Source organism: Pelophylax lessonae, assembly GCF_965119305.1.
Source record: "Pelophylax lessonae genome assembly, chromosome: 3".
Lineage (NCBI taxonomy): Eukaryota > Metazoa > Chordata > Amphibia > Anura > Ranidae > Pelophylax > Pelophylax lessonae.
This window is the reverse complement of record NC_138770.1, coordinates 609,444,909-609,472,481: the sequence shown is the minus strand read 5'-3', so window position 1 is coordinate 609,472,481 and position 27,573 is coordinate 609,444,909. Positions and strand designations below refer to the sequence as shown.

Sequence of the window (27,573 nt, the reverse complement as noted above, 5' to 3'; positions counted from 1 at the left end):
CCATTGGCCCCAGAGACTATGGTTCAGTCACTTGAAAAACCTCAGTGTTTGACCACATCGAACGTTTCCAGGCATACGGGACCTCCTAGCGCAGGGGCCAGTCAACCACCCGAACCACAAGGTCATGAAGCTCTCGGCCTGGTTTGTGAAAGGATGAGGCTACAGAGGAAGGGTCTGTTGAACTGGGTGATAGACACCATTTTAGCCAGCAGAAAACCTGTGACCAGAGCCATCTATGAAAAAGTGAGGAAAAAGTTTGTCTTCTGGTATGAGAGCAAAGGAGACCCCGACACGGGGACTATTCCAGCAATCTTAGATTTCTTACAGGAAAGAGCGGACAAGAGCATTTCCCATAACACTTTGAAGGACCAAGTGTCTTCCTGGCTAGTTATCAGGCTGGCAGAAGACCCCCTCATAAGAAGATTCTTTCTCTCGTTAAAAAGAGCCAGACCCACGAAGTTCAGCAGACCTCGACATGGGATTTAAAGGATTCCTCTCTGCACACTTTGAACCATTGGAAGAATGCTCAGATAAATGCCTTACACTAAAAACGGTACTCCTAGTGGCGCTTGTGTCAGCAAGAAGAGCCAGCAAAATACAGGCTCTCTCTATGATAGAACCTTACTGTCTGCTTCAGACGGATAAAAAAATTCCTTACCCCAGACCCAGCTTTTCTACCAAAAGTCTATTCAGCTTTCCACAGAACACAGAATGTGGTTATCGCCTCCCTTCAGGGTTCGATGAATAGCAAGAAAAGAGACACATACAACAAGCTAGATGTAAGACAAATCCTAATGGCTTACCTTGAGAAAACTAAGGATTGGCGAAAAACAACCACTCTATTGGTTCTCCACCCAGGAGTTAACAAGGGGAAGAAGCAGGCCTGGAAAAGTACGATAGCCAGATGGATAATGCTTGCTATTCAGACAGCCTACCAAACATAAAACCTTACGCCGCCAAGCGAAGTCAAAGCCCACTCGACCAGAGCTTGGGCATCTTCAAGCGCAGAAAGGGCCAAGCAACACCAGAGAAGACCTGCGGGGCAGCGACATGGTCAAGCTTCAATACCTTCGCCAGGCATTACGGCATTGCCCAGCTGTCCAGTCAGGACTAGATATTTGGTGGCAAGGGGCTCCATACTTTATCCCCTCTCTAGTAAGTGTTGCTTGATACATCCTCTCAGGTGCTGCCCTGGAAGATGATTAGAGAAAATAGTTAGGTACCTGGTAACTCTTTTTCTAAGAAGCTTCTAGGGCAGCACTCGTTCCCACCCTAAACAACATTACAAAAGGGTCTTGTGGATTCATTAGCTTACTGAGGGTTCCTTTGATGCGTTACTATTACTGAGGCACACAGGTATGACTGACATTTTTATAATAGCGGACTATAGTGTTGTATTTCAGTATTGAAACTGCCATTACATCACGCCCGGGCCTCCGAGAGTCAGAGACTCCTGCGGACCATCTGGCCCTTGCCGTCTCTATGGTACACTTCCTCCCAGCGGCCGATTCCTTCTCAGGCTCGCCGATCGTACGGGCGACCTGGTAGAAGCACCGGAGGGCGGCGGGAGGGGACATGTAAGAATGACCAAGCGGTGGTTCAGCCGCTATGATTGTTCTTATGGTGTAGGGAATTGCCTAAGGAAAAAAAATGTATCTGAATGATGCCTGCAGCTGCAGGCATCATGCAGATATCCCCACTTAAACCCCGCAACGTCATATGACGTGAGCTTGGGGGAAGTGGTTAAAAAGTTTTGCCTTTATTTATACTAAAGTGGTTCTAAAGGCATAAGATTTTTTTACCTTCATGCATTTTATGTGCAGCAGCCCTCCCAGCCCCCCTCTAATACTTACCTGAGCCTGATCGGGATCCAGTGATGTGCACAAGAGCCAAGGCTCTCCAGGGACTCTCCCTCCTCATTGGCTGGCTCTCGCTGGTGTCAATCACAGCCAGTGAGCCAATGAGGAGAGAGGGGCGGGGCCAGGCTACAAATCGCAGTGAATGGACTCACAGAGCAGTAAAAGTGTGCAAACATACAATGTTGCACCTAAAGCCCCGTACACACGCACAGATCGTCGTCATACAAATGTTCGTCTTTTCTCCCCGGGATGTCGGTGTCTGTTGAAAAGTGCAAAGACAGCACAAGGACAGCACAAGAATTTTGTCCGCAGACTTCAGCTGACTGCAGAAGTGATGTCATGTAATGGTTAACTTTCCCTGTGTTTTTTATTTTCTGAGCATGCCCAGTCTTGCAAATCTGCGGTCTGTCGGCTGATTTCTGTACTGACAGGCGAACAATCGTCCGTTCTGGTGTCCGCAGACAAAAATTTTCATGTTTGCAAGAAAGACTCTTGTCCGCGGATTGTGCGCAGACAGCTGTCGGAGGCACCATACTAACACGCGTACAATCGGCAGATCTTTCGTCCGCCAACGTTTGTATGACGACGATCTGTGCGTGTGTACGGGGCTTCAGTCTTGAGATCTCTCTCCCTTTCAGACTGTGTGTACATCTAGTTTACAACTGGTATTGAGATCTACAAGCAAAGTACAGACAGGGTAAATAAATCATGGCAAACAGAACTTCTCCCTCCTCTCCTTAACATTTCAAAGAAAGGGAAAATTAGGTGAGATTTTTAAGCAAGTTTAAAAAAAAAAAAAAAAAAAAAGCAGCAATTTTTTAAATATTTTTTAAATATTTAAGTTGTGCTATGGGAATGGGAACATGTAAGAAATAAATAACTGTTCTCTCCCTCCGTTGCAAAAGTGGAAAATAAATTGATGAATGCTGCAGTACCGTGACTTACCAGTGAGTGGTGGTCGCACTCTTGTTTGTTTTTTTTTTAAAGGTTTTTTTTTGGCTCTCTTTTGTAGCTTTAAATGATGATGATGATAATATTTAATTTTTTGCTAGAATAAAAAAAAAAAAAACCCAGCTCTGCATGTAAGGAAAATGAATTCAGTAAATAAATACTTACCTGTACTGCAGCCAGCGCTTCAGATCTTGCTTGTCTTAAAAACCTACAGTGCTTGAAGAATCTATTGGGAGTGTCAGATGCCTGGTTTCCTGCTGACTGCTGTACTGCTGTGTCCTATAGCGGGGAAGACCAGGCATCCAACAATTCCAGACGTGTGTTGGATGCTGAAGATTCCTTAATATTTATTAAAAAATAAAATCTGCTGTGTAATATTACTGACAGACGGGGGGGGAGATTTACTAAAACTGTAGCACTCAAAATCTGGTGCAGCTCTGCATGGTAGCCAATCAGCTTCTAACCTCCGCTTGTTCAATTAAGCTTTGACAATTAAGCTTTGACAATTAAGCTTTGACAATTAAGCTTTGAAAAGAAAACCTGGAAGCTGATTGGTTTTAATGCAGAGCTAAACCAGTTTTTGCATTCTCCAGTTTTTGCATCATGTGTCATTTTTTTTATTTTGCCCTGAGTTCCACTTTAAAGGGGTACTTTTCTTCTTTTATGCAGTTTACGGTAAAGCAGAAGCTTTGTGTAAGGATTATGGGCAGACAAAGGGTCCCGGAACTACAGCCAAACCCTCAGGACATTTATTCTTTAGGAAGCTGGGGACACAGGTGAAGAATACACTAGAGAAGTGCCAGCGGGAGAATGGATTCATGTGAGTCTCAGTTCCTTTCCTGAAATTTGCATATATGGGACCTAACCCAAGGCCCCCTAACCCTGTCTAACATCTGGACTAACCTTTGCTATAACCCTAACCTCCCCTGTATCCTCCAGACTAACCTTTTATTATAACCTAATGCCCCATACACACGTGCAGATTATCTGAAGACTTTTGTCTGCAGACTTACCAAAACCATATAATATGAGGTCAAACCTAAACACTTTCAATTTGTATGCAATCCGGCAGGCCCTTGCACTACATAGAAAAGGTAAGTCTGCAGACAAAAGTCTGCAGATAATCTGCACGTGTGTATGGGGCATTACACTCCCTGTAACCCTAATATCTGTCTCTGACACTAACTCTTATGCCCCATACACACATGCAGATTATCTGCAGACTTTTGTCTGCAGACTTACCAAAACCATATAATATGAGGTCAAATCTAAACACTTTCAATTTGTATGCAATCTGGCAGGCCCTTGCACTACATAGAAAAGGTAAGTCTGCAGACAAAAGTCTGCAGATAATCTGCACGTGTGTATGGGGCATTACTATAACCTTGAACCTAACCTTCATACTAAATTGTTGTGTCTTATGCTCTTCCACAACAGGCAGCGGACAGATTATACAGTGCCTTGAAAAACCATACCCCTTGAAATTTTCTACATTTTGTCATGTTACAACCAAAAACGTAAATGGATTTTACTGGGATTTTATGAGATAGACCAACACAAAGTGGCACATAATTGTGAAGTGGAAGGAAAATGATAAATGGTTTTCAACATTTTTTTATATATATATATATATATATATATATATATATATATATATATATATATATATATATATATATATATATAGATCCACCTTTCACTGCAATTACAGCTGCAAGTCTTTTTGGGGATGTCTCTACCAGCTTTGCACATCTATAGAGTGAAATTCTTGTCCATTCTTCTTTGCAAAATAGCTCAAGCTCTGTCAGAGTGGATGGAGAGTGTCTGCGAACAGCAATTTTCGTGTCTTGCTCCAGATTCTTAGTTGAAGGTCTGGACTTTGACTGGGCCATTCTAACACATGAATATGCTTTGATCTAAACCATTCCATTGTAGCTCTGGCTGTATGTTTAGGGTCGTTGTCCTGCTGGGAGGTGAACCTCTGCCCCAGTCTCAAGTCGTTTGCAGACTCTAACAAGCTTTCTTCTAAGATTGCCCTGTGTTGGCTCCATCTATCTTTCCATCAACTTTGATCAGCTTCCCTGTCCCTGCTAAAGAAAAGCATCCCCACAACATGATGCTGCCACCACCATGTTTCACGGTAGGGATGGTGTGTTCAGGGTGAAGTGCAGTGTTAGTTTTCCACCACACATAGCGTTGTTTCCTTTTAGGCGAAAATGTTCAATTTTGGTCTCATGTGACCAGAGCACCTTCTTCCACATGTTTGCTGTGTCCCCCATTTGGCTTTTAGCAAACTGCAAATGGACTTCTTATGGCTTTCTTTCAACCATAGCTTTCTTCTTGCCACTCTTCATAAAGGCCAGATATGTGGAGTGCACAACTAATAGTTGTCCTGTGGACAAATTCTCCCACCTGAGCTGTGGATCTCTGCAGCTCCTCCAGAGTTACCATGGGCCTCTTGGCTGATCCTCTGAAAAATGCTCTCCTTACCCGGCCTGTCAGTTTAGGTGGACGACCATGTCTTGGTAGGTTTTCAGATAATGGATTGAACAGTGCTTTGTGAGATTTTCAAAGCTTGGGATATTTTTTTTATAACCTAACCCTGCTTTAAACTTCTCCACATCTTTATCCCTGACCTGTCTGGTGTGTTCCTTGGCCTTCATGATGCTGATTGTTCACTAAGCCCAAGTTTACACTGAGGGCGGGTTTGAAATCATGCAAGTTCATCTGAACACGCACGATTGCAAACCGGCATTTCAGCCCGACATTGGAGGTGATTTGAGAGACCTCTTTTGCAGGTTCATGCACAGATGTTGATTGAAATCGCCCCCGAAGTCGCCAAAAGTAGTGCAGGAACTACTTTTGGAAATCAGTGCGGCACCGCAAAGTCAGTGTTGCACCGATTTGGATGTTGCCATTGCCGGCAATAGGCTCCGATTTGGTATGCAATTTTAACATGTCAAATCGCCCCAGTGTGAACGGGGGCTAAGTTTCTCTAACAAACTTCTGAGGGCCTCACAGAACAGCTGTATTTATACTGAGATGAAATTACACATAGGTGGACTCTTATTTACTAATTAGGTGACTTCTGAAGGCAATTGGCTCCACTAGATTTTAGTTAGGGGTATCAGAGTAAAGGGGGCTGAATACAAATGCACGCCACACTTTTATCATTTTCCTTCCACTTCACAATTATGTGCTACTTTGTGTTGGTCTATCACATAAAATCCCAATAAAATACATTTACGTTTTTGGTTGTAACATGACAAAATGTGAAAAATATCAAGGGGTGTGAATACCAGGCAGCTTTCAGGATGTGGTTGCTCATTTATTGGCAAAAACTTTGTTTAAATACCAGGTGATTTATAATTTGATGAACCCGGTCTGCTTAAGTTTTAATATTACATTTTCTTTTTTTTTTACTGTATTCTTAAGGATAAAGTAATGTGCCAATATCAACTTTTAAAAATCGGCTAACATCTTTACGTTGTTATTGCCTTTAAAAAAAAAAAAAAAGATGAAGTATTAATTCTGACCTTCAGAAAATGCATACCTGTGGCTGTGTGGCTGTTAATTGCTGTATTTATCAGTCTTGATAATTTGCTATCATTTTATACAAATGCCTTGCCTCTTTGGTACAGCTATTTCCAGAAGGTGCCGACAGAGTTACCAGAAATGGAGCTAAAGGCCAATTACGGCCTGGTGGAACCTGTGCCATTCGAATTTCCTGCAATGAGCCCGCTGTGGACCCCAGAAACCCAAGCCGGCTTTGACCTAACCAAAAGACCAAAAGATGATGGTGTAAGAACTTCTCCTTATGTGTTCCCCGATTTTATACTTTTCTCCCTGAAGTGTTATGCTGGAAAGTGCTATGTCTTTATTTTAAGATTGTGGTATGCTCTATATTTTAATGCTCTTAAGGTGTATGTAAGTCCAAGAACAAAATGTAATATAGGGCAGCTTAGCAGTTCTTCGATATGGTGTCTGCATTAGTTTTGTTTCACTTTTTTTTTTCCAGCTTTTTTTGTTTTTTACCTGGTGAACATGCCAGTAATACACGTCCTGTCTGAAGATCATTCACTCACTGTACTATATCAGTCCTTTTACTGTATTTTTTTAAGTGACCCAGCTCTCTGTCCCACCTCCTACACATTCCTATTGGCCCATCTCTATGATGAACTTGTTAAAGGAATTGTAAAATCACAAGGTTTTTCATCTTAATGCATTAGGATAAAAAGCCTTCTGTGTGCAGCAGCCTCCCCAGCACCCCCTAATAATGTCCAGCCATGTCCACGAGTTCCTCAGCCGTCCGGAACTCTCCCTCCTGATTGGCTGAGACACAGCCGCGATGCCATTGGCTCCCGCGGCTGTCAGCCAATCAGAGGAGAGAGGGGCGGGGCCAAACAGCAGCTCCGTGTCTGAATAGACAAACAGAGCTGCAGCTCGGCTTGGGTGCCCCCAATAGCAAGCTGCTTGCTGTGGGGGCGCTCAACAGGAGGGAGGAGTCAGGAGCAGGAACGAGGGACCCGAGAAGAGAAGGATCCGGGCTGCTCTGTGCAAAACCAACTGCACAGAGGAGGTAAGTATAACATGTTTGTTATTAATAAAAAATAAAACGAGACTTGACATTTACTTTAACTGGCCAGTAGTAATATAAGGGGAGAAAGTATGGAGCAGGCAAGCTCTGACCCAATCAAGAAGTGCCAAAGCTTTCAATATATGATGTCCTTCCTTGAAAGACCTACTTAAAGCGGTTGTATACTCGCCTAAAAAAAAACAAACCCTGCAGGACAAAGGCATAATGAGCTAGTATGCATCGCATACTAGCTCATTATGAAATACTTACCTTAAAACGAAGCCCTGACACGGTCACCCGATCACCGCTGAGGGAGCCATCATGTTCCCTCTGCGTCTCTTCTGGTTCGGCGGCTCCTTCGCTGTGAGTGGCCGGAGCCTCGATGACATCACTCCCGCACATGCGCAAGGGAGTTACATTCCGGAGAGGATCCGGAAAAGAGCTCTGAAGGTCTTCTAGACCTTCAGAGCGCATGCGCCGTTGGTTTTAGCAGCTGCATGCAGGACGAATATATCCTAAACCTTGCAGGTTTAGGAGATATTAATTATACCTACAGGTAAGCCTTATTATAGGCCTTCTTATAGGTTTACCTGTAGGTAAAAGGTAAAAAGTGGAGTATACGACCGCATTAGCACTGCAGTTTGGCAGTAGTGATAGTAACTTGCAGGCTGTTGAAGGTATGGTCGCAGAGGTGCTTGCTATTTTTCAACAGTTTTTAATTTTTTACTTCTTATTTATTAGTCACTTTAAAGTGATTGTAATTCTTGAATTTTTTTAATTTTTTTTTTTAAACCTCAAACATGTCATTCCTACCTGCTCTCTGCTGTTGGTTTTGCACACAGCAGCCCTAGTTCTCCTCTTCTTGGGTCCCCCGTCGACACTTCTGGCTCCTCACCCCCTGCGAGTGCCCCCACAGGAAGCCACTTGCTTTGCGGGCACTCATACGTGCTTGATCTCAAGTCAGGCTGTTTGCGTCTGTTCAGACACACAGCCTGGCTCGGTCCCACCCCCTGCTCTTTGCGTACAGGAGAAGGGAAAAGAGCTGCTGCAGACAGGCACAATGCTGGACCGAGATCAGGTTCAGGTATGTATTTAGGGGTGTTAAGGGAGCCACTATTTAAAACTTTCTTTTACCCCAATGCAGAGAATGCTTTAAACTGTCATTAAACCCACATCATAAAAAAAAAACTATTAATAAATGGTGTATTACATGCTGTTCATACTCAGTCAAACAAAACTTCTGCTGCTCTCTATCTCCCCCCTTCTGTCCATGTTCCCAATTCAGCTAGGGATTTTGCAGCTGTGGTGGCAACTCTGCACATGCTCAGTTTTCAGTGCGTTTGTATGCTGAGCATTTCCTCCCTATCGCACCTGGGCAGCCCCATGTGACTTTAGAGTCACGCATGTGGACATATACACTCTGGTAAATGACAGCCCTCTCCCTCCCTCCTTCTCCATGACCACTAACCAGCTAAACACAAACATCTTGATTGATGGTGGCTTTGCCTCCGTCTCATTCTAAGACACAGGCTGGATGGGCATGACGCCTTTTTTTTTTTTTTTAACATAACGTGACCAACAGCAGAGGACTAGAAGCTCCTCCTGCCACTGTTTACCTGCAGACAGGCTGGGAAAGAGCTGGGTAATGTGACCGCTGTATATTCATTTAGGAAAAAGGTACTTCGATTTATTTTTAATTAAAATAATTACAGTGCCATCATCCACATAAAGAAATGGAAAGGACAATGTAAATTAGGCAGTATGTGTTTTAGTATCACTTTTTAAGGTTAAAAAAAAAAAAAAATGTTTTACCTTCACAACCACTTTAAATGTGGTTTTCTTAGCACAAGATGTTGTACTAACATTCAGTTTAATTTTTTTGTTGTTTCTTTCTCCAGGCTAAACCCAAGAAAGAAGAGGAGATAAAGCCAATCAAGGAACCTGACATAAAACCACAGAAGGACAGTGGATGTCAGATCTCCTAACCCCGCAGACAGCACTCAGCATCTCCACAGCTTCCTCCACACTCATTCCTGGATCTAGAAGGACTCTGCTCCACTCTTCTAGATATAGACAAGGGATTACCTTAACACTTCATCTCCAGACCTAAAATTTCCCTTCTGATCTGCTGACTGATTGCTCTGCAAAGCCTAATCCTGTTTAACCTCATTGTACAGCAAAGTAATGTAGAACAGTCTTGAGCTTACTTGCCTAAGAGTGTGACGGAGGAGAAAGAAGCAGTTCGATGAGTTTAAAACTAGCAAGGAAGGAGTGTGGAAGGGGCACCTCATTAGTTCACAGAAATAGCCCACCAACAAAGTGGTCTTAATTTAACACCCAATTTTAAAATTTTAGAAGCGAGATAATCACAGTTACGTGGCATCTGCAGATGCATGTAAAAGCCAAAGCCAAATATGTCAAGGTGCCTCTGAAAGAGTGTTTGTAGGATTTTGGGGTTTTTTTTGCTTTTTTTTTTTTTTTTTTTTTTTTTTTCTTCCTTTTGAGCCACACAAAAAAAGCCATCTCTGCTTCTCCCTTATTTTTACTGCATAACTTTTTAGGTAATTTTAGAGCTGTCTTTGCACACCCTGAGCGCTCCCTGAATCGTGGATTTGAGCTGTAGGCAAACACTGACTTGTGTAAGTGGAGGGATGTGTCAGCCCCCCTTCCCTTTTCTGTGCAATGGAGTAGAGGGCATGGTAAGGCAGAGGGGCTGTGTACATATAAATACACCACACACACACACACACACACACACACACACACACACACACACACACACACACCATATGCACACTCAGTACTGTCTTGTCTTTTATGTAGACACTCGAGATCTGACTGATGGCAATAGTTGCCAGTTTAAATTTGTTGTGAGGAATTGTGGGAAAGGGAAGTAATTAGACATGTAGGAGTTGGGTGGATAACTTCCAGGGGGTCCTGGGACCCACAAATTCAGAGACACGAGAGGCGGATCATACATGCTGGCATGGTCTAGTCACTCTCAGATGCTTCTGTTTAGCCTATGTGATGGAAGTATGTTGGAGGTATGAGCAATCATGATTGGCATCCTTTTTAGGAGAAAAATATAGTAATGGGACAATGTACTGTAACCTGTTTCATTTACAGCTGACAAAGGTGTCAAAGGGTTTCCTACAGACCTAAAATCACCCAAAACTGTCTGGATTGGGTAGCAGTAAAGTCAAGTCTATGGCAGGCTTTACAGTGTGCCTGTTTTCTAGAAAATGTTGCATAACATGGCACTACTAGGGTGATACCAGGCACCACAAGGTGTTGGTAAAATACTATTGGCATGACAAAATTCTGCTTTAGTGGGCCTCCGTAGCCCATACACCCTTACAGAGTTTTCAGATCTTGGCTCATCCCACAACACAATGCACACTGGATGTGGGAACATGTTTTAGAACTCTAAGATTTTCATAATATAAATACTGTTGTATGTGTATATATGCATTTGCGCTAAAGAGCTTAGGTTGTAAGCTCCTTCAGGGCAGGGACTCATGTGATGTATAAATAATACACTGTATTTGTGGGCTACCAGAGTATTGGAGCAGTGTTTTGGCAAACTTCTCATATGTTCTGCTATCTTGTAGTGCCTGCTCTTACCTAGTAACCTCAGTCTGTACAAGGCTACCCTTAAAGTCTAAAAACATAAAAGAAAGGAGGCGCAAGCACCTAGTGCATTACCCTTGGATACCTTCTAATCATTTATTGAATGCCAAAAAACATATTCCCAAACATGAAGATTAAGCTCTGAGCTCAGAGATTTGAGGAAGGGAGCTTGCCTCCCGAAAGGCCTCAGTGGTCCTAAGCACAGGGACATGTCCTTTCCACATGAGGTGGACTTGTTTTATGCGATTTTAATCTTTATGTTTGTGAGTATGTTTTTTGGCATTCAATAAATCATTAGAAGGTGTCCAAGGGTAATGCACTAGGTGCTTGCGCCTCCTTGTTTTTATGTTTTTAGCCTTGGGAGTTTCCCCATAAGAGAGCAGCACGCCTACCATTCCCGATGGAGTGAGCGCTTGGGTCATTTAGCTGTTTGGAGAACTACCCTTAAAGTCAACCACAGAAACAAATCCTCTGCTCATAATTTGAAACACAGACTCCGAACAAGTCGTTGATTCCAATCTGCATACATGTTTCAAAGCGAAGTGATCAGCATCATATCACAGTTTAGTATTTTTAGAAGGTGAGGTTAACAAAAGCAATTTTTTTTTTTACTCCTCTTATTAAATTAATACTTAGACACTTACAATTGTCTGCTCGCTAATAGTGTAGCTAAATGGCAGTAATGGATTACAATCTAAGTGACCATAATCCTACATTTTAATTTCCCTGTGCGTTTGTTTAGTAAGAGAAATGTATATGTAAGAGAAATATATGAGAAATATATAACAGAATAAAATGTTATGGAACTTCTAATATTTATGTTTGTGTATTGACTTGCAGAACCCATTGTCATAAGGTACACTTTTACTGACCCTTGTTCAGTGCGCTTATTTATTTCATTTTTTTATTTTTTTCCATCTACCATTGGTTGTGTTTAAATGTGAAAATTTCATGATTAGTGGGAAAGGTAAATCTGACATCAGAGAACATTTCAAAACCGAAGAATAATATAACACATTCCTCCCCTTATAATGTGCTTCTACTCTCCTGTTACAAGCACGTGGTGTTTCCTGCATTTTTTATTAATGCTACAGCATACAAATACATATTAGACAATTGTGTGCTTCCACCCTTGTGACATCAGTTTGGAGAAGGTCCTTTTCTGTTCCAGCATGACTCTGTTCACTGTACACAAAATCCTCTCCATAAAAACCTAGTTTAATGAGTTTGATGTGGATGAACTCAAGTGGCTTCCACCTGACCTCAACCCTACTGAATACCATTGGGATGAATTGGAATGCAAATTGTGAACCAGGTCTCACAAATGGTCTTTTGGTTGAATGGGCACAAATTTTCACAGAGCCAATTCAAAATCTTGTGGTAAACCTTCTCACAGGAGTTGAGGCTGTAGCCTGTAAGGGCTTGTTTACATTTGCTTCAAAATGTGGCATTGAACACCCCTTTTTAAAGCACTCTGAATGGCAATCAAAGCACTAAATAAAATGGTTACCTTACAGTGCTGTTCACACTGTTGTGTTTGCTTTGCTTCACTTCAAAAATGATACCCCATGTCGCTTTCTTGGCACTTCAAAGCATATCCAAAGTCTCCATTGAAGTCTACGAGAATGCTCACTTATAGCACCTAAAGCTTTTGAGGGGCTTTTATTCAGCTTTAGCTTCGCTTTGTTTTTGAGTTATTGTAGGTTTGAGATATCAAAGGATGCACTGGGAAACCAACAATTGAACCGGAAAGACCTCATCAGCAGTCTCTTCCCGTTTATGTGTATATATTCTGCAAGTGTCTAATGCAGACATCACACCTAGTGTGCAACGTAGAGCAGAAGGAAAGTGAGTGGGGCCCAAAGTGAAGCAGAGCAACTAGCAGAAAGCACACATGGTGTGCAACATAGGAACGCTATAGAAGAAGGTGAGCGGTAACCTGACAGAGAGAGGGAGGACTGAGCGGTAGAGGATCAGCAGAGCTGGGGGACCAGAGCAGGAGAAACAAAAGATGTCAAATGAGGTGAGCAGCATAGCAGGAGATGAGCAGGGATCAGAGAGAGAGGAGGATGCGCAAACCAGCAGACCTAGGGGTTACTACTGAGGGGGGGATCTACTGAATGAGGGAACTAATAATCAAGGGATTAGTTGAACAAAGGTACTAATGAGCTGGGGATCTGCTGAGTGGGGGTACTACTGAGCTGGGGTTCTACTGAGACCTTTTAAACCAAATAGAAAATCAACACAAACAGGGCCAAGCTTCAAAGAAGCATCAAAAAAAAGCATGTTGATATAGTAGGCTCTTTAATGTGTGTTAAAGTCAAAGCAAGCATAAATGAGCTCTTAGTAAGTGGGAGAGATAGCTCCAGACCCAAAGGGGAAAGTTGGATCAGTATTTGAATATCAGAGTGCCCTGGGATTTGGGGCACCAGAGGTCCTGGGAAGGAGGACGGAGCACCTTCATATGGTTTTGGTGCCTCATTAGGTCCTTTTTTTTTTTTTTTTTTTTTTTTTTTCCAACTTAATTTATCTTTTCATTTAATTTCTCTTCTCATGGTGGTTCTATTTTCCTCGATCCTGGCTCAGATTGATAATTGGTAAGTATTGGGTCATTCAGAGATTTGCTACAGAGCAAAGGCAAGCATTTCTTATTATCTGTAGAATTTGATGCTGTACATAGAGATTTATAAACCTCTTGGACATTCTCTGTGAAAACAAGACTTTCTCTTACGTCCTCCGACAGTCGCCGCCGCCTCTAAGTCATCACTGTTGGGTATTGACTTCCGCTCTGCAGGAGTAGCTAGGCATAAAGACTTAGTAAAAAGAACAAAGGCATTTACCCTGACACACCCATGGGGGCTGTCCCATCTGGTCAATACGCCCCTGCAGTGACCACTCCCAACTCAGTTTTAATCTGCCTAGCGTCAGGAGTAGTTAGGCTTCCCTGTGCTGGGGCTACAGTCTCAGCCTATCTAATCTTTTATTTGATTTTCTTTGAAAATGTCAGTTTTTTCTTACTTTACTAGCTGTTTATTTTTGTCAGCTTTAGTTTTAGTCGACTCTTCGGAAGATGGATTCATGCGGTGCTGGGATTCGGACTGGCCGCCCTGGGTCTCCAGGGCAGAGGGTCAGATGGACCCCCGGCCCGCCATCGAGCGTTCAGCTATGGTTCGCCCTGGCATTATGAACGACCCATCCCTGTTCGCAGCAGGATGCAGCCATGAGGTGGCTACCTCACTGGACGCATCTGCGATGCTGCAGTGCAATGTCCCTGGCTAACGGCATTCCCTGTCAGATGAGGACAGCGGCTTTCCGTTCTGAAAGGCTCCCCACGCCATCTGGTACGGGTAAGTACTTCTGTGTGGGGCCTCTGTCTGGGGTGGCAGTCTGTGTTGCTGTATGTTCCCCATGTCTGTGCCTGTGTAACTCCCTGATGCGGTCCCTGCGGGGATCGCTTGTACATGCGCTGCGGTGCTGTGTGTTTTTGGGGGTCCCCTTCCCTGTGTCACTTCGGTGTTGGTGGGGGTGCAGACTGAGTGTGTGGCGACCGCAGTGGGTGCATCCGCGCGGTCCTCCATTTTTAAGTATGGGCAGGCATGTTGGGCTTCTTTGTGGGCTATCTACATGCTGCTTTTGGCGCCATCCGCCGCCATTTTGCGGTAGCCGAACGATTGTTCCGACCGCATGTTCGGCGGCCATTTTGGCGGAGCCTTCCATGCAATCCTATGGGGCAGCCATTTTCCCTGAGTCATGCAACCTATACGTTCAGCCTACTCTAGCAGCAAGGACATCGGTGTCAACACTCTGCGGGGCTCTGCAGGTTATTGCTCTCAATTTTTTTCTGTATTGTCATTTCTAGCTCAGTTTTGTCTTCTCCTGTTTGGGGGTCTTTGTCACTGTAGCGGTGGGCTGCGCACTCCGCAGCGATCTTAAAGGGGCAGTACAAACTTTTTTTGCACTGTTTGTCATTTGAGCAATGGATTCTCAGGACAGAAAATTCCCCCCAACTCTGGTGGGGGTTCCCAGTTCTCCTGTGGCCCCTCTGAGACCAGATTTGGCAGCTGTAGTGGCGTCCTTGGTGTCAATCATGAAAATGCTGATGGCTGAACGTGCTGCTAAAAAAGAGGCTCAGATTGTCTCTCTCCTCTGATTCAGATTGTGATATGGCTGCTGCTGCTGCGAGCGTGCCCTTTTCAGGGTCTCGCTCATCCTTGGATCTGCTGGGGTCTGAGGGGGAGGCAGAGGTGGAGGGGGTTGATACCTCCTCCCCGGGGTCGCCTGAAGAGCGGGCGACCATGGATTTGTTTTCTGTTAAGGAAACGCTGCATTTGGAGGATGAGCCCAGTCCTCCGGGCGTTGTGTCCTCATTTGGGACGCACAGGACCCGCAAGTCTGCGCAGGTTTTTCCCTGCCCCGCTGAGTTTCATTACACGGTTAATGAAATATTGCGCACGTTAAAACGTCCTTTCCTGGTGCCTAGTTGGTTCAAATTGCTTTATCCCTTTGCTCCGGCTACGGAATCACGATGGTGTGTTCCTCCACAGGTAGATCACACTGTGGCCGTGTTCAACAAGGCTACATTGGTTCCTTCTGAGGATACCCCAGTTTTCCGGGATCCCACGGACCGGCGGTTGGAGTCTCTAGCCCGCCATTCCTATACGGTGGCTGGCTCGTTGCTCAGACCCATTTTTGCATCCGTTTTGGTGGCTCAGGCGGTGGCTGAATGGACTAGGGTGCTTAGGAGCAACCTCGTGTCTGATGATGTTCCGCCTGCCCGGCTGGAAATGGTGGGTCAAATTCACCAAGGAATCATGTATTTGTGTGATGCGGCCTTAAATGAGGCCCCTTTAGTGGCACGCCTCTCTAGTGTCTCGGTGCTTAACCGGCGACTGATTTGGCGGAAGAGCTGGTCGGCTGACCAGTCCTCGCGGGAAACAGTTGCTGATTTTCCCTATGCTGGCTCTCGCCTTTTTGGCGGGGCGTTGGATACCCTGATAAAAGGCGTCTCAGGGGGCAAGAGCACTTTGCTGCCCCAGAACCCGAAGAACAAGTCCTTTCGAAGCAAGCGGGGTTCTGCGCCTAGATCCACTCAGGGGTCCTTTCGTGCCTTTCGGAACCAAGCCCTAGGCGGGTAAGCAGAAGTCAGGCAATGCCGGCTCGGCGGGTCAGTCCGCCTCTGCCTGAAGGGGCGCCCTCACCCATTTCTGGGGTGGGGGGACGTTTGCGCGGTTTCCTCTGACCTTGGCTGCTCCGGTTTTCGGACAGGTGGGTTCTGGAAATCGTTCGATCGGGATACAAGATGGAATTCCTTTCCCGGCCGGCAAACGGATTCTTTCCCTCAAATCTTAATTTGCCTCCGGGGCGTCTGCAGGACCTGCACCAAGCGGTGCAGGACCTTACTTGCTCAGGGGGTGATTGTCCCGGTGCCTCATCGGGACTGGTTTCGGGGGTTTTTAGTCAAATCTGTTCGCTGTGCCCAGAAAGGGGGGCAAAGTGTGTCCTATTCTGCACCTGAAAGTACTGAACCGCTTCGTGCGTGTTCGGAAGTTCCGTATGGAGTCTCTCCGTTCGGTGGTGGCCTCCTTGAGTCCAGGAGAATTCCTGGCCTCGATAGATCTGAAAGATGCGTACCTGCACGTCCCCATTTTCGAGGGTCATCAGCGGTACCTTCAAATTGCTATCGCAGAGGACCACTACCAGTTTGGGTTGTTACCTTTCGGTCTCGCTTCGGCACCAAGGGTTTTTACCAAAGTGTTGGCGCCGGTTCTGGGCCTGCTGAGGGCACAGGGCATTGCGGTCTTGGGTTACCTGGCCGATCTACTTCTGGGATCACGTGCCAGCCAGGACCTAGTGCGCGATCTGTCCACCACGGTACAGACTCTCTAGGAGTTCGGATGGACCATCAACGTTCAAAAATCTACGTTGTCTCCATCGGTTTGTCTTCCCTATCTGGGAATGATTCTGGACTCTGCTCAGGCAAAGGTGTTCTTGCCGGAGGACAAGCTCCGGACCTTTGCAGGACGAGCTCAGGTCCCTCGGAGACAACCCGTCCTCGTCACTCAGGACCTGTATGCGGGGCCTGGGGTTGATGGTTTCGGCCTTCGAGGCGATACCCTTTGCTCAGTTCACACGCGGGCTCTCCAAGTGGAGATCCTGGACAGGTGGGACAGACTGTCTCAGTCCCTGTATCTGAGTGTCTCCTTGAGTCGTCAGACCAGATTGGTTCTTCTGTGGTGGCTCCAGTCCCTGTCGGTGGCGGAAGGCAAGTCCTTCCGTCCGTATGTGTGGACGGTGATTACCACGGATGCCAGCCTGTCGGGCTGGGGTGGAGTCCTGGGCAACCTGTTTGCCCAGGGCACTTGGTCGGAGGAGGAGTCCTCCCTCCCGATAAATGTGCTGGAATTGCGAGCGTTAAAACTCTGTTTCTTCCAGTGGTTGGACCGTCTTCGGGGCCGTCCTGTCCGGGTACAGATGGGACAATGCTACCGCGGTGGCTTACATCAACCACCAAGGGGGCACCAGGAGTGCTCGGGTGGCCGGGAGGTGACCGACATTTTGTCTTGGGCCGAGACTCATGTCTCGGCGGTCTCAGCGGTTCACTTCCAAATGCTGTGTGCAAAGTGGGGATCCCCGGACGTGGTTCTGTTCGCGTCTGTCGGTTTAGCCGAGGGGGAAAGGTTCGTGGCATGAACGCGGGATCCGCTGGCGGATGCCTCGGATGCGTTAGTGGCCCCTTGGCATCAGTATTGTCTGATGTATGCCTTTCCTCCGATTCAGTTGCTATCCAGGTTCCTCCGCAGGTTAGCCTCGGAACCGCACCTGGTGATTCTGGTGGCGCCGGACTGGCCACGCCGGTCCTGGTACACCGACATTGTTCACCTGGCAGTGGCGCCTCCATGGCGACTGCCTCTGCGGGAAGATCTCCTGTCTCAGGGTCCGATCTTCCATCCTGCTTTACGGCCGCTGCCTTTAACGGCCTGGCTGTTGAGACCCAGGTCCTGAGGGACAGGGGTCTCTCTTCTGAGTTCATTCCTACCCTTGTCAAGGCTAGGAACACCTCCTCTGGTAAGATCTATTACCATACTTGGAAGGCTTATTTCGCCTGGTGTGAGTCCAGGGGGTTCTCCCCTCGCTCGTACTCCGTGTCTAGAGTGTTGGCTTTCCTCCAGTCTGGGGTGAACCAGCGCCTGGCGCTGGCCACGAGCAAGGGCCAGGTGTTCGCACTGGCTATTCTTTTCCAACGCCCTGTGGCGTCTCATTCTCTGCTTCGCACCTTCATTCAAGGTGTGCGACATTTGGCTCCTCCCAGGAAGGAGCCCTTACCTCCTGTGGGACTTGAACTTGGTTCTGTCCATGTTACAGCGTGTTCCCTTTGAAAACATTCGGGATATAACCTTGTCTCTGCTGTCTAAGAAAGTTGCCTTTTTTTGGTGGCGATCACTTCGGCTCGCAGGGTGTCAGAACTGGCAGCGTTATCTTGCCGTTCTCCGTACTTGGTGATTCACCGGGATAAGGTGGTCTTGCATCCGCATCCCTCCTTTCTTCCTAAGGTGGTCTCTGAGTTCCACATTAATGAGGACATTGTCCTGCCTTCGCTTTGTACAAAGCCTAAGCGTCCTAAGGAGGTTGCTCTGCACTCCTTGGATGTTGTCAGGGCGATCAGGGTTTACCTGTCGTCTACGGAATCCTTTCGGAAGACGGATTCCCTCTTTGTCCTTCCTGAGGGACCTCGGAAGGGCATGGCTGCATCTGCAGCGACTATTGCCAAATGGATCAGACAGACCATTGAACAGGCTTACGCCTTGAAGGAATGGGTTCCTCCCTTCCCTGTTAAGGCGCTCTCTACCAGATCTGTGAGTAGGCTTGTGACGGTATCAGATTTTCATGCTGCGATTAATTGATTAAGGTTTTGCCACGGTATTCTATTATTAAATTTAAATTATTAAATTTCCACCTCACTTCAATTTCATTGCTGAATTTAGGGGCTTTGGTTCACTTATGCACATTATTATATAGTCAGTCAGTACAGACTCTGTGAACCAGGCCTAAAATAGGTCATCAAGCAGTGTCTGGCCTAACTGGTGATAACTGGTGCTGGCGCTCGGCTCCGATCCGATGGCCTGGTCATTAAGAGGGCAAATCCTTGTGGTCAAGAAGTGGTTAAACCTGAAGGAGGTGTTGTTTATAACTTTACTATTGCTTTAGGCCTGGTTCACATGTATGCGGGTTGGTGGTTCACATGTATGCGGGTTGGCGGCCCACATTTGCACAGGCATAGCAGCCCATTGATTTGAACGGGCTGCTATGCCCTCATTTTCCGCAGAAAAAAGGTGCATGCAGCATTTTTTTAAAATTCAGTGGCCTTGAAATCCATCCTGCTTTTGCACCATGCGACTAACCTGCAGTTCCTGCTCTGGCAAGCTTTCTGCATTTTTTGTATACGTGGGCACGGCATTTAAAAACAGTTTGCGTGTGCAGCAACGGCAGGTAAGTCGCATGGTGCAAAAGAAGGATGGATTTCATGGCCACTGCATTTTTTTAAATTCTGCATGCACCTTTTTTCAGCTGAAAACGCAGGCATAGCAGCTCAAGCCCATTCACATCAATGGGCTGCTATGCCTGTGCAAATGTGGGCCCCCAACCCGCATACATGTGAACCAGGCCTAAAGCAATAGTAAAGTCATTAATTGGTTAAACCTTCAGGAGGACCGGTGTTTTTATCTATTAATGACTTTACTATTGCTTTAGGCCTGGTTCACATGTAAACCACCAACCCGCATACATGTGAACCAGGCCTAAAGCAATAGTAAAGTCATTAATAGATAAAAACACCGGTCCTCCTGCAGGTTTAACCACTTCTGGATCGCAAGGATTTGCCCCTTTAAAGACCAGGCCATCGGATCAGAGCGCCAGGACCAGTCATCACCAGGTAGGCCAGACACTGCTTGATGGCTATATAATAATGTAATGTGGGCTGCTATGCATGCGTGTGTGTGTGTGTATATGTATATGTATATGTATGTGTGATATATATATATATATATATATATATATATAATTAGAGCTGCACGATTCTGGCCAAAATGAGAATCACGATTTTTTAGCTTGGAATAAAGATCACGATTCTCTCACGATTCTCTGTGTAACAAAAAAAAAAATTGGGATAACTTTACTGTTACGTTTTTTTTTTTTTTTTATTCATTAAAGTCTATTAATTGCGTTTGAAAGACTGCTGCGCAAATACAGTGTGACATAAAATATTACAACAATCGCCATTTTTTTCTGTAGGGTCTCTGCTAAAAAAATATATAAAATGTTTGGGGGTTCTAAGTACTTTTCTAGCAAAAAAAAAAACTGATTTTAACTTGCAAGCAACAAGTGTCAGAAAAAGATCCAGTCTTTAAGAGGTTAAACTTCCTTTCTCCCTGGCAGAGGGGAGGAAAAGATACAATGTAATCATGTAAATCATTTGTTTATAGTTACTGGGAGACTTAATGCTGAAAGGCGTTAGCTGTGTGAGTGAATGAGTCATCCAGCTCACTGAAATGTATCAATTCACAAGTCAGACCCAGGAGCAGAGAAACTCGGTATTTTAAAAATGCCACAATAACAATATCGTGGCTATGCAATACCGCGATATATCGAATTACCGGAAACCGGCATATGTCTATCTGTGAGTGCGTCCTGGACCTATTGGCATCGGGCCTTGGTGGCCTAGGTGTGCAAGACTGCGACTTGGTTGCCGGTGCACACTTTTTTCCAAGTTCTACAAAGTAGATGTTCTGGCTTCAGCTGATGCTTCCTTTGGCCGCAAGGTTCTCAGTGCGGCTGTGCCATGAAGGACCCTTATTTTTTTGTGGGTCCCTGGCTGTTGGTATTTGCTTTCCTGGGCTGTTGCTCCTGTTGAGCATTGTGTTCGGTTGCCCAGCAGGTTCTCTTACTGTCATGTAAGGTTCCTTTCTCTGATGTGGGTACTGCGTTGCCTTTTTCTACGGTTGCGTCTCCCACCCCTCATGTCTATACTGCTTTGGGACATCCCAACAGTGATGACTTAGAGGCGGCGGCGACTGTCGGAGGACGTAAGAGAAAACTGAATTTTTGTAAAATCTTACCTGTAAAATTCCTTTCTGAGTCCTCCGACAGTCGCTGCCCCCACCCCTCTTTTGGGGTTCTTATTACCTACTGCTATGCTACCAAACTGAGTTGGGAGTGATCACTGCAGGGGGGTATTGACCAGATGGGACAGCCCCCATGGGTGTGTATATGCAAATGCCTTTGTTCTTTTGACTAAGTCTTTATGCCTAGCTACTCCTGCGGAGCGGAAGTCAATACCCAACAGTGATGACTTAGAGGTGGCGGCGACTGTCGGAGGACTCGGAGAAAGGAATTTTACTGGTAAGATTTTACAAAAATTCCGTTATTCTACAGTAAATTGTGCATATAATCATTGTGGTGTTTGGGGGGTTCAAAGACAGGCAAATACCTCACTACCATTGTAACAAATCTGCCTGTCATCTTAAACATGCATGACCACATTTAACTGCAGTCCTCATGTTAAATAAATCTCTTTACAATCTAAGATATATCTTCAGGGTACACCCAAAATATCTCTTTTGAAGAATCCTCAATGGTAACATTGGTTTGCTTTAACCACATTGTAAGGTTTGCAAGAGCATAGTCACAAATGAATGGGTTAAAAGCAATATTAATTTTTTTCAAAGTGAAAAAAGCATTTGGGTTGGATGAAAGTAGCTGGTTCCTTGAAATATCTAGAGTCACCAGACCTGGGGGAAAAATAGCAGGTGTGAGATGTCTTGGAACATTCGTTAGAGAAAGTCAGTGAGGTACCTCCCTAAATGTGCCACATCCCTAATAGATAAACCATGAACAAAATTCCCCTTGGAGTGGGACTTTGAAGGCAATTAGTACTAAATATGGTGAATAATAATCAGTTTTATTTAAATTAGCATAAAAACACCAATGGTGTATGGACATGGTTGTACATGGAATACATATTACACCAATATTAATAGGCGAAAAAGGATTGACGTCCTCCACCATTTTGTATATCTCATTTTCCTTGCTTCAATAAAATTTATATTTGAAAAAAGACAAAACACTTCTTATGGAAACTGTAAAGATCCCCTTCACCATTTTTGGATATTCTGTTGTTTTTTTAAGTTTAGAATGTGAAAGTTGTGCAAATGATAAAACAAAGAGTTGGGTTTGAGATGAGTATTTGATTGAAAGAAAGATCCAGCAGCTCCAAAAAAATCAAATATTTCAAATAGTCATTTTCCAGGATGGAGCTATTCAGATTGTTAACCACTTAAGCCCCCTGTGAAAGGGGATACTAGGCAGGTATCCTGAAGATAATCTACCTAACTAAGTCATTTGAACAGAGACTTAACCTAAATTCATCTAGTGGCAAGGTGAATCTGCAGCCTGGCTGCATCTCCATATAGGAGTCCTCATCCATTTGAATAGTTCAATTTGGAGTATCCAACTCTTCCCTTCTCCCATTTAAAATAAAATACCAAAAACAACTACATACCCCTGGACTGTTCATTGACTGAGCCAAAGAAGTAAAGTGTTAATCTGTGAATGCCAATGTTGCTAGCGGTAACCCAGGGAACCCAAGAGTGTCTTATCCAGCAGTGCTACAGTGATATTAAAGGCAATAATAATAAAAATAACATGTTATACACTGCCTGGCCAAAAAAAAGGTCACACACTCTAATATTTTGTTGGCTTTGATTACGGCATGTATTCTCTGTGGCATTGTTTCGATAAGCTTCTGTTATATCACAAGATTTATTTCCGTCCAATGTTGAATTCATTTTTCAGCAGGATCTTGTATTGATGATGGGAGAGTTGGACCACTGCGCAACGCCTTCTCCAGCACATCCCAAAGATTCTCAATGGGGTTAAGTTCTGGACCCTGTGGTGGCCTATCCAGTGGTGTACCAACAGGGGTGCAGGGAGGGGGGCCCGCCCGGGGTGCCATACACTGGGGGCCCCAGCCCCGGGTGCCATACACTGGGGGGGGTGTCAGGCTGGCGCCGCTGGGCCGGCCCGCATGTCCATGTGAAAGCAGCTGCAGTAGCTGCTCCTTCAGCCTGCGCTGCTCACCCACATACTGTGAGCACATAAGTGTTGTTCCCCTGTGACTCATATTCCCTGGCCTGGGGGGGCCCCACCTTTCCATCCAGAGGGCCCCAGGTGCGCATTGAGGGAAGGGGAGGGAGGGTTGCACAGCCGCTGACAGGAGAAGTGACAGCGGTATGACTGCTCCTGTGGTTGGCATGCCTGCAGGGATGCTGGGCAAGCCACTGCACTGACAGCTCAGCCAAGTCAGCAAAGAGCAGTAGCAAAGGAAAACTTCCACCACTGCATTCCTCTGCTGGGCTTTGGTAGAGAAGTTAGTAGAGGAAGTTTTTTTTGCTTTCGGCTCTTTGTGAGATGTCCGAGATATTACTGCACTGGTATCCTGGCATCCCTTCAGCTAAGAAAAATCAGCAGACAATAAAAGTGAGAGGGGATGAATCTTCCACAGGATTCCAGATAGATCAAGCAGCCAGGTATTGAGTACCAGTGCCCCCCCTTCCACTAACTGGCAGTGCCCCCAATCTGCCCCTACTAAGCACCAGGACCCACTTCTCCCCCACTAGACACCAAGACCCCCCCATCTCTCTCCATTAAGAACCAGGACCAACCATCTCCCCCACTAAGCACCAGGACCCCCTACTAAGCACCAAGGCCCCCATCTCCCCCCACTAAGCACCAAGACCCCCCATCTCGCCCCACTAAGCATCAGGACCCCCATCTCCCCCCCACTAAACACCAAGGCCCCCCATATCTCCTCACTTAATACCAAGATGCCCCATCTCTCTCCACTAAGCAACAAGGCCCCCATCTCCCCCTCTAAGCGCCAAGACCCCTCATCTCTCTCTACTAAGCACCGGGACTCCTTATCTCTCCCCATTAAGCACCAAGACCCACCTTATTTCCCCACTAAACATCAAGACCCCCCCATTTCTCCACTAAGCTCAAAGACCCTCCATCTCTCCTCACGAAGCACAAGCATCCCCAATTTCCCCCCACTATTATTATTATTCAGTATTTCTATAGCGCCAGCAGTTTACGCAGCGCTTTACTAAGCACCAAGACCCCCCATCTCTCCCTAGTATGCACCAGGACCCCTTATCTCTACCCAGTATGCACCATGGCCCCCCATTTCTCTCCAATATGCACCCACCAGGACCCCCCATCTCTCCCCGCTAAGCACCAGGACCCCCATCTCCCCTGATTGCATTTTTTAGGCAGGTATGCAGGGTCAGGGGGGTGGGTTTAGGGGCAGGGTTGGGGGCCCCATTAGGTAGGCTGTAGGGGGCCCCATGATTTCTAACAGCGGCCCTGCAGCTGCATATAGAGGAATTGATCTTTCCATATTCCTCCTGCAGCCTCTGAATGCCTGCAGGAAGAAGAGGAGGAGAATCAGGAATTCAGCGGCTGCAGGAGAAATATGGAAAGATTAATTTCTCTATATGCAGCTGCAGGGGCCACTCCTCCTATCCAACTTCTTTTGCTCGCCCCCCCTGCTCTTCAGCCCCCCTCCAGCCCCCCTAGTGCTCTTCAGCCCCCCCCCCCAATGCTCGCCACTCCCCTGGCTCCTGTCCCCACACCCCTAGTGCTCTCTGGCTCCCCAGTGATCTTTGGCTCCCCCAGTGCTCTCTGCCCCCCCCCATGCTTTCCCCCCATGCTCTATGTCCCCCTGAGTCTCCCTGGCCACCCCCAGTGCTCTCCACCCCCCCCCCACGCTCTCCAACCCCCCCTGCAATGCTTTTCAGACCCCCCCCCCCAATGCTCTCCAGTCCCCCTTCCCCATGCCCTTCAGCTCCTTCAGTGCTCTCTGCTCCCCCTGTGCTCTTCTATCATGTCTGCAGTCTCTAACCGTCTCTTGTATCACGTCCGCAGTCTCTGACCATCTCTTGTATCATGTCTGCAGTCTCTGACCATCTTTTGTATCATGTCCACAGTCTTTGACCACCTTCTGTATCATGTCCGCAGTGTCTGACCATCTACTGTATCATGTCCTCGTTCTCTGACCATCTCTTGTATCATATATGCGGTCTCTGACCATCTTCTGTATCATGTTTGCAGTCCCTGACTGTCTCCTGTATCATGTCTGTGGTCTCTGACCACCTCCTGTATCTTGTCTGCAGTCTCTGACCATCTCCTCTAACATGTGTGCAGTCTCTGAACTGTATCACGTCTGCAGTCTCTGACCACCTCCCGTATCATGGCTGCAGTCTCTGACTATCTCCTGTATCATGTCGGCAGCCTCTGACCATCTCCTGTAGCATGTCTCCAATCTCTTACTCAAACTTAAACACATTGCTAATAATATTATGCCGAAGGTAGGACTGCGTGGGGGAGGCAGAGAGTGTAAAAGGGGGCACTGTGATTAGAGAGACGGGGGGCAGACTGCAAGGGGCACTGTGAAATTTGTGCAATAAATATTTTTGAAAACAGTACAAATTTTTGTGGGTGTTTTTACATTTCAAAGTTGGGGGGGTGCCAGAAATAGGATCCGCCAAATGCTCTAGGTGCGCCACTGGGCCTATCCATGTGTGAAAATGATGTCTCATGCTCCCTGAACCACTCTTTCACAATTTGAACCCGACGAATCCTGGCATTGTCATCTTGGAATATGCCATCAGGGAAGAAAAAATCCATTAATGGAATAACCTAGTCATTCAGTAAATTCATGTAGTCAGCTGACCTCATTCCTTGGGCACATGCAGTACCTATCCAATAGGATAGTTACTGCATGCTTAGTTCAGTTAGCTGCTTAGTTAAGTCCAGGTGGCAACTTTTTTTTTTTTCTGCCAGGCAGTGTAGTTACCTGCTCTGTGTAATGATGCACAGAGCAGCCCCAAACCTCCTCCTCTCTGGTCCCCCGCCGGGGCTCCTGGCCCCTCCCTCTTGCCGATTGCCCCCAGAGCAAGCAGCTTGCAATGGGATCACCCGAGCAGGCGTGCCCCTGAACCGCTGCTCTGCATGTCCATTCACTTACACAGCTGTGGCTCGGCCGTGCCCCCTCTCTCTTTCCTCATTGGTTCACTGGCTGTGATTGCCAATGACTCCCAATGCTGCCTCAGCCAATGAGGAGGGAGAGTCCTTAGACAGCCAAGGCTTTCGGGCACATTGCTGGATCGTGATGGGGCTTGGGTAAGTATTGGGGAGGCTGGGGGGCTGCTGCTTGCAGAAGGTATTTTTTACATTAAAAAAGCTTGAGCCTTTAGAACCACTCTAAAGTCAACCATAAACAACTATCATCTGAACTATATTGCTGTTGAACATAAGAGCATGCGCAACAACTACCAGAGCACACACCACAACTAATAGAGCATATTGACTGGTTTGGAAGCAACCCTCATTTGTATATTGACACCAAGCTCAGATCTAGTAGACAAAGTAGTAGTAGTAGAGTTCTTCTTTTCAAAGTGATGTTCTAAGCATGTAAATGCCAAACTGCTGCTCTGCAGTAAAAATAAATGACAAACTAAATAAATAATGTCCAATCGTAAGAGAAGAAGGAGGTAGATGGTAAGACATGACCTTTATGGTGAAGGTCTGCTTCAAGACCAGATTTTGAAAATAAGACATTTTGACTTGTTACTGTAGTTCACTAAGCTTACCTATCACACCAAATATTGTCAACAGAGATCTGAAAATAAAGAGCTAAGGGGCAAATTAAATGCATTAATAGTTAGTGATTTCAACCCACTGATCTAATGCATGAATGGCCAACCCAGGGAACAGACAGAGGATACCATTTTGAAATGTTGACACTAGATGGCAGCCATTCAATGCGTAGATGACAATCTAAGGCCCCATTCACAGTGGCGCTTCTGTGTTTAGTTTTTCTTAATAAGGGAAAGTCATCTGGAAGGTATAAACAACTTCTATGTGTCTAAAAATCACTTGTCCTTCATTTAGATGCTCCTGCTTTAGGATGGGTTTAGCTGCTTAAAGTTTATAGTTGGATGCTAGACGCACAGAATTCTATTTTCTTTAAAAGCAGCTAAGCTGAATTCTTCAAACACAGGTAAATGTACGGTGTAAATGAACATTAAAATTCATTACATGCATTTAGAAATGTCCTCTAAATACAGGGTTGCCAAAGTGGATGAGGCCTAACAGATCAAAAATCTGGAACAGAAGTACATAACCTGGAGATGGAGTCCTGAAATGTCCATAATATTTAGTTCAGGGGTGTAACTACAGGGGTCGCCATTGTAACCCAGCCCCAAGCTCCAGGGAGCCCATGCGGCTCCCCTTTACACCAAGACAGGAAGGGTGGTACATAGCGGAACCGTCACCCTCCATGTTCCTCCTACAGCCACTGAATGCCTGCGGTATGGAGAAGATGATAAGCGGACATTCAGCGGCTGCAGGATGAACATGGAGGGCATCAGTTCCTCTATATGCCACCCCTCCTCTATAGCTTTTTTCTGCCGCTCAAGGGCCCCTTAGCTCTCTCCTATTATT

General features: G+C 45.9%; 1 protein-coding gene across 1 annotated transcript in view; it reads left to right on the top strand.

Annotated features, from left to right (window-relative positions):
• Positions 1-9,697, top strand: part of BROX (BRO1 domain and CAAX motif containing) — a 56,251-nt gene extending 46,554 nt beyond the window's left edge. The window contains exons 11-13 of the mRNA XM_082249273.1: positions 3,480-3,630; positions 6,452-6,611; positions 9,285-9,697. Of these exons, the coding sequence (XP_082105399.1) occupies positions 3,480-3,630; positions 6,452-6,611; positions 9,285-9,371 (398 nt within the window). The 3' untranslated portion in view covers positions 9,372-9,697. The remainder of the gene's footprint in view (positions 1-3,479; positions 3,631-6,451; positions 6,612-9,284) is intronic.
• The last annotated feature ends 17,876 nt before the right edge of the window (positions 9,698-27,573 follow it).